This window comes from Entamoeba nuttalli (assembly GCF_000257125.1).
Source record: "Entamoeba nuttalli P19 unplaced genomic scaffold asmbl_5759, whole genome shotgun sequence".
Classification (NCBI taxonomy): Eukaryota; Evosea; order Mastigamoebida; family Endamoebidae; genus Entamoeba; species Entamoeba nuttalli.
The window spans coordinates 1-7403 of NW_008577663.1; the positions used below are offsets into that span (position 1 = coordinate 1).

General features: G+C 26.5%; 4 protein-coding genes across 4 annotated transcripts in view; all 4 read left to right on the plus strand.

Moving 5' to 3' along the window:
• Window positions 1–542: 542 nt before the first annotated feature.
• On the plus strand, window positions 543–2378 carry ENU1_138290 (hypothetical protein; the record flags this gene model as incomplete). The annotated part of the gene is made up of 1 exon (XM_008860257.1): window positions 543–2378. One exon carries the CDS (start codon window positions 543–545, stop codon window positions 2376–2378), a length of 1836 nt encoding a protein of 611 aa, XP_008858479.1.
• Window positions 2379–2557: 179 nt separating this feature from the next.
• On the plus strand, window positions 2558–4495 carry ENU1_138300 (acyl-CoA synthetase, putative; the record flags this gene model as incomplete). The annotated part of the gene is made up of 1 exon (XM_008860258.1): window positions 2558–4495. The coding sequence occupies one exon, from the start codon at window positions 2558–2560 to the stop codon at window positions 4493–4495; it is 1938 nt and encodes a 645-aa protein (XP_008858480.1).
• Window positions 4496–5899: 1404 nt separating this feature from the next.
• ENU1_138310 (ribosomal protein L44 protein) lies at window positions 5900–6196 on the plus strand (the record flags this gene model as incomplete). Its single annotated transcript, XM_008860259.1, has 1 exon — window positions 5900–6196. One exon carries the CDS (start codon window positions 5900–5902, stop codon window positions 6194–6196), a length of 297 nt encoding a protein of 98 aa, XP_008858481.1.
• A 1138-nt stretch (window positions 6197–7334) lies between these two features.
• The window catches only part of ENU1_138320 (60S ribosomal protein L24, putative), a gene marked incomplete at its 3' end in the record, with an annotated part of 476 nt that continues 407 nt past the window's right edge, over window positions 7335–7403 (plus strand). The window contains exon 1 of the mRNA XM_008860260.1: window positions 7335–7403. This exon is cut by the window's right edge and continues 407 nt beyond it.

A 7403-nucleotide genomic window follows, 5' to 3' on the forward strand; every position in this document is an offset into this window, starting at 1 on the left:
TCAATAAAGAGATTACTCTTTTTTAATAAGTGAAGGAATAGGATTATTCTCCTATGAGCTAGGAAGAATGATGCAAAATTTATTAATTCTTAATTAACTATTTTTATTCTTTATCATATTTAAAACTAACCAATCAAATAGAAAAGAAACTCTTTTTTTTAAAAAATATACATTTTCTAAAAAAAGACAAAATTCAGAAAAATTGTTGTTTTAAAGAACAAAGAAACGTGATTCAACTGGTATATCTTAAAGGGAGTAACGATAATAATGAAATTTTTATATAATTTTAGAGGTAAAACAATAATAATTTAAAAGAGGAAAAAAAAATAACTCTAATGAATAAAAGGATTAAACATTGTTATTTTTTAAATTATTGAGTTATACAAAATAAGAAGAAAAGAAAATATGAAAAATAACAAATGTTTGAAGAAGATTTTTGAATATTTTTAGTTTGTAATATTCTAAATAATAAAGTTAATTTTTAAACGGCTACAAATTGTTAATATTTTATTTAAACTTTAAAATCATTAATTATTTTTAGTATGAGTAATTCTAATAACACTTCTGTTGTTACTGTTACTCTTCAAACTGGTGGTATTGCTGGTGAAATTTATTGTGGTTATGTTACTTATCAATTCCAAAAACCAACATTTGTTAGGTCTGGAATAATAGAATTACGTTTAGAAACTACTGGTTTAAAAATTAATTCAACCCCAAATTTAATACCAGGAAACCTTAATGTTGAAGGTTTTACTACTCGATCTGGGGCTGGTACATACGATGTTATTAGTAGTTATCAACTTATTGGAACTTTTGAAGTCCCAGGACTTCTTCATTCAATGAGTTTAGAATTACCCCCAGGAACTTATGAATTTCCATTTTCTTTTATTCTACCACATGACCTTCCACCTGCCTCTTATTTTGGACCTAAAGGCTTACGTGCTCGATATGTTGTTGATGCTATTCTTTATACTTCAGAAGGACCAGTTCAAAGTCATTATGTTTCATGTCCTGTTATCTTTAATTTAGGTGGTGTTCCACTATCATTACCCAAAACAGTTTCTTTAGTATTAAAAACTACACATATTACCGTATCATTACCAAAACAATGTTTTGCTCTTGGAGAGACAATCACTTTAAATTGTTCTATTAAAAATCTTGCAGGGGGTAAAAATGATGAATTATTGGTTGAACTGATCAGTTATTATTCTTTCTTTTTCGGTGGTTTTTCTAATAGTATTTTATCTTACTGTGTTAAGAGTATTGATGAACCATTCCAACAACAAATCAGTTTTGTTATTCCAATGACCACATCTCCATCATTTAACAATCAGTCATATAGTTATAGTCATTACATACGAATTACAAATAAGTCTGTAAACACAGGTGGTCATGTTGAAGGAGAATATATTCCAATTACTTTATTTGCTCCTAAACCAATGTCATCTCAATTAATTGAAGAAAACCAAGCTAGTAACGTAGAAAAGATATTAGTTTCTCCATTAGATAATTTAAAACCACCAAGATTCCCAGAACGTTGTGTTAATGGATTTGAAAAAATTAGATTAGAAGATGGAAAGATTGTCTATATTGATCATGTTAAGAGACTGGTTTATGAAAATGAAAATGGAACACCAAGCCAAGTCCCATATCCATGTTATGAATCTGAATTGTTACCACCAGGACTTACCTTTGGTTATTACAAGAATCAACGATATGTTGTTGATTTCTGTAATAAACAAACATTTTTTGAGTTTCAAAGACCTATTCCTTGTGTTAGTCAAGCTAGTATTAATGATTGTTCCAATCCAGTTGTTAGTATTCATGTTATAGAAACTATTGGAATGAAAACAAAAAAAGGAAAAAGTCCAAAAACCTTGCTTTGTGCTGTAATTGATAATAATGGTAAGTTATTAAAATCAAAAGAAAGTAAAGGTGTAGACCAGACATATTCTAAGTCATCATTCATACTTAATCCAGGTATTGAACGAAGAAACGTTGTTATTTATTTCTTTGAAAAGAAAGCTTTAAAGAAAGACACAATTTTAGGTTCTGTTTCATTCGATCTCACCAAAATAAAATTTGGCAGTCATTTTGATGGATGGTTTGATCTTAAAGGATCACCTTTTGGAAATGAATATGTCTGTGGTAGGGCACATATTCTCTTTGGATATGATAGAAGTGAACATAATATTAATGATCAATGGACTCATTTAAATGACTTTTGCAGTGAAATTTTGGCACCATATTATCCAAATGATGATGCTATGAAAAAAATGATAGACCAACAAAATGAACTCAGATCTAAAAAGGGTGTTTCACCAATTTATGACACAAGCAAAGGTTGTGTGATTCCAATTAAGTATGCTGATTTTTAATTAATAAAAGTTTTTATAATAAAACAAATTTTACAATAATAAGAAAAATTATTTTAATAGGACAGATTATAAAGTGTTAATAAAACAAATAGAAAAAGTAATATTGTTTTAAAGTTACTTGAAAAAAATTAATGTAACGAAGAAAAAGAAAATATAATCTTCATCTTAAAAAATATTTAATGGAAAGTGATAATCACTCTAGTCATACCGTATATATATATCCTGAAGAATATGAATATAATAATAAAACATTAGTTGATCATGACCATCCTTTGATTCATACTCCTATAGACGCTGTTGAACATTATACAGAAGATGACCCTTCATATCCATTCCTTGGTGAAAGAAGTTATTTACCAAATGGAGAACGTGGAGAGTATGAATGGAAATCATACGGTGAAGTACTTGACACTGCTAAAGCGTTGGCTCGTAGCTTACTTGACTTAGGATTGAAAAAAGGAGATGTGATTGGATTCTTTTCTAAAAGAAGATTAGAGTGGCACTATCTTTTCTTAGCTTGTGGGTATACTGGAATCGTCTTAGTTACATTGTATGAGTCATTATCAGTTGATTCTTTAAAAATTATTGATACTAATGCTGAATTTAAAAGAATGTTTGTCTCAGATGAAAAGTTAAAGGTTATTACTCAGGCAACTAAAGCACCAATTACTTTAATTGAAGACCTTCATCCAAGTGGTGAAAAAACTGTTGCTGAAGAAATGAACTATAAAAGTACTGAACTTGGATTTTATGAGTTAATAGAAAAAGGAAAGAAGCTAAATACTCAACTTCATAAAGTAGCTCCAGATGACCGTGCTTTATTAATGTATACTAGTGGAACAACTGGAACACCTAAAGGTGTTGCATTAACATATCGTAATTTATCAGCGTCTTCTTCTTCTCTGTGGATGAGAATCCCATTATATCTTCTTCAAGACTATCCAAGACAGTCACGTAAATTATCTTCATTATCCTTCCTTCCACTTGGACATGTTTTTGCTATTGTAATGGAATTTATTATGTATAGAGTAGGAGGGAGTATTGGTTTTATGTCATCAACACATTTAAAAGTTGTTGAAGATATAGGCGTTTTAAAACCTGTTGTTTTTGCTGCTGTGCCTCGTGTATTACAATTAATTTATGGTGGTGTTTATAACATCTTAGCCACTAAACCAAAAGCAGTTCAAATGGCATTTGCCACAGCTATGAAAATAAAAGAACAAGTACTAAAGATTAATCCAACTGCTATTATTCCAGCTTTTGATCAAATTTTCTTTAAACAAGTAACTGAGAAGTTTGGAGGTAATTTAAGAGTTATCATTTGTGCAGGTGCACCTTTATCATTGGACATTGCTAAGTTTTTTAGAATTGTTATTTCTGATGGATTCTTTATTGGGTATGGTATGACTGAGACAACCGGAATGGGAACTTCTACTGTATTTCCTGATGGAATTGATCTTGACCATGTTGGACAACCATATGTTAGTTCTATGATCAAAGTAAAGTGTGTTCCTGAAATGGGATATTGTACACATAATACCATCCCAAGTGGTGAGGTGTTTATTAAAACGACTGCACAATTTACTGGGTATAATAAAGATGACTCAAAAGTTATTGATGAAGAAGGATTTGTTACAACTAATGATATTGTTTCTATACGACCAGATAAAAAAATCAAAATAGTTGCAAGAAAAAATAATGTTTTTAAGTTATCACAGGGAGAATATATTTCAGCTGAAAAAGTAGAATCAATGATGACCCAATGCAAGTACGTTCAAGATATTTTTGTATATGGAAATTCATTAAAAAATTATTTAATTGCTGTTGTTGTACCAAACTTTCAATCTCTTAAAATGTGGGCTGATACTAATGGTAAAGAACTTCCTGACAAAAAAGAAATCTGTCATTCACAAGAAATCAAAGACATGATCATTAAAGATATGAGTATTGTTGCTGATCAGACTGGACTTAAAGGATTCGAGAAAGTAAAAAAGTTAGTTCTTCATGATCTTCCATTTGATACTGCCCGTGACTTTATTACACCTTCAATGAAGTTAAAGAGAAAGAATTTGTATAACTTCTTTAAAGATGAAATTGATGCACTACTTCAAGACTAATAAAGAAAAGTTAAACATTTTCATCGTTTTAGGTTGTTTTTCAAGTACTTGTTTTTCACTTTTGCTAAAAACATATTAAGTATTTTATTTAATATCATTTAGATTACTAATTTATCGCATATTATTAATAAAGTCATATTAATTTGAAAACTCTTAACGAACAATATGTTGGATAATTATATCTTTGGATTATTTTCAACAATAATTTGTCATGACCCATACCATTCTTTTCCTGACATTTAATAATTACTCCCCTCTGACTAATCACAATAAAGATATTGTTATTTTCTATGAAAAATCCTATGTATAATTGTGTATAAGTTTATTCTATAGTTTTACTTACAAAAAAATCTGTTTTAACATTTAGAAATAATTCATATTAATTTCTGTAGATGGAACTTTACTGTTTTATTAACTGAAAGTATTTAATTTAGTATCTTTTGAATTGACACTTCCTTATTATTAATAAACAAACGATTAATTAAAACAAAAAAGGAAATACATGAAAAATAAATTAAATATACAATAATAATTTAAATAAAACAAACGACCTTACTTATCTATTGATAAAATGATGTACTGAACTATCTTTTTATCTCAAAGATATTATTTTTAATTTATCTATTTTCAATACTCAAAAATTATTTAACTTCTTTATTTAAAGAAATTTTAAAAATAAAACTGTTAATTAATTACATTTAACTTTATAAAATCTATCAAAATATGAAATAGATGTACTAGCATTAGCAATACTTTATAACTCAATTATATTCATTCATTATTTTCATATTACAAACCTATTACTCTTTTGTATAATATTTATATTCATCATATGTATCACTAAACTTGCAAACCTTTTTATAAGTCAGTTCCTGTTTTTGCAATAATTTACATTGATATACATTTGAAATTTATTTTTTGTTAACAAAGATATTTCTTATATTTTGTTTTTAGTTTAGATTCTTTAATTCTAAAAAGGTTAAGAATGAAAGTATTATCAAATAAATTAACAAAAGATTCTAAGTAAGAATTATAGTTATTTACATTCCCTAGAAATAAAGTTTATTTAAACTTTTTTTTGAATAATAGAATCAATTAAGTATATTCTCTATACATTTTATAACAAAAGTTTCATATAATTCATGTTGTAGCAATTGTATTGAATAAGAGATTTTATATCATATAAATAGAAATATCTTTTTTGACTAATTATAAAGAAAATATTTTTTAGAAAAAGTGACAGAAACAATAAAAGTAATAACAAAGAAACTATAACTATAATAAATTATGAAAAAGAAAGAAAAAATACTAATTAAATAATTAATTTATACTAAAAGATTAAAAGGAAAAAACCCTTAATGAAAAAAAAAGAAGGAGGAACTGACTATAAACTAGTTCTTTGTGATGGTCGTAGTTCCAAAGACCAGAAAGACTTATTGCCCAAGATGCGATAAGCATACACCACACAAGGTTTCTCAATATAAAAAGGGAAAAGATTCACTCCATGTCCAAGGTAAGAGAAGATATGATCGTAAGCAACAAGGTTTTGGAGGTCAAACTAAGCCAGTTTTTAAGAAGAAGGCTAAAACAACAAAGAAAGTTGTCTTGAAAATCGAATGTACTAAATGCAAGTATAAGCTCCAAAAATGCTTAAAGAGATGCAAACATTTCGAACTTGGAAATGAAAAGAAGGACAAATAAGCAAAATATCCGGTTTTTATATATTTCTCTTTTATTATTTTTTTAAGGAAATATTCTCATATTTGAAGGTAATATGTTTGAGATATCATATATAAACCCTAATACAAATTCAATATTTTAATTTCTTAGCTATTATATGGTTAAAATATTGTCTTTTAATAAGAGTAGGTATTAAACAATACTTCAAAAAATTTATTAAGATATTATGATTAAATATTTTCAAATGAAAAGGATTTAATAGATGTTATTGAGACTAAATGAAATTAGAAATAATAATATTGTGATAATAATATATTCATTCATTGTCAAATAAAAAAATAAAGAAAGGTAATACTTTTTCAAATTAAAGTAAAAATCAAAGAAGAAGATAAAAAGAAGAAATAAACTTAAAGAAAAGTTAAAAGACAAGAATAGAAAAGAAAATAATATAAAAGAAGATGCTTTACTCACACTCCAAGAAAAAAACTAAATAATAAATAAAACACATATATTATACATTTTAATAACAGGGAAAAGATGAAATTAATCAATTAAGTAGAGAAGAATGAATAACAAATGTGTTAATACTTAATTATCTACTTTTTATGTTTAAGGGACTATTCTATATAAACTTGTTTTCAAGAACAAATAAATTCAATTATTCTTTTTTATTGTAATTAAGATAAATTATGAAGAGAGCCATAAGAATAGAAAATACTATTGTTGGTATTAATGAAAGAAATAGTACATAACTTATTTCTTTACAATATAAACTCCAAGATCCATCATTTTCTTTTTTTCCATCAAGTTCTATCAATGGATGTTCATTCTTATTATTCTCTTTATTGTTTTTATATTCATCAATTTCTCTCTTTCTTATCTCAGTCATAATAATAACAAAAAAGATCAAATAACAAAATAAGAAAAAGAACTAAAAATAATATAGAAAATAAATATAATAAAATAATATTAATTCAAAAGAAGATATATTTAATAGTAAAGTAATAATAAAAAATAGAATAAAAGAAGAAGATTGAAACTGAAAAAACCCTATCTCAACAATCACAGGATGTCCATCAAGTTTGTTACAACATGTTTTTATTTTGAATTAGAAATAAAATTGATTTAATAAAATCATAAACGTATCAAATACTTACAAATTAGAACTCAAGTCTGTGCTTTCAGTGGTTTTAAAATTCCAGTTGCCAAGGGACGTAAATATGTACGT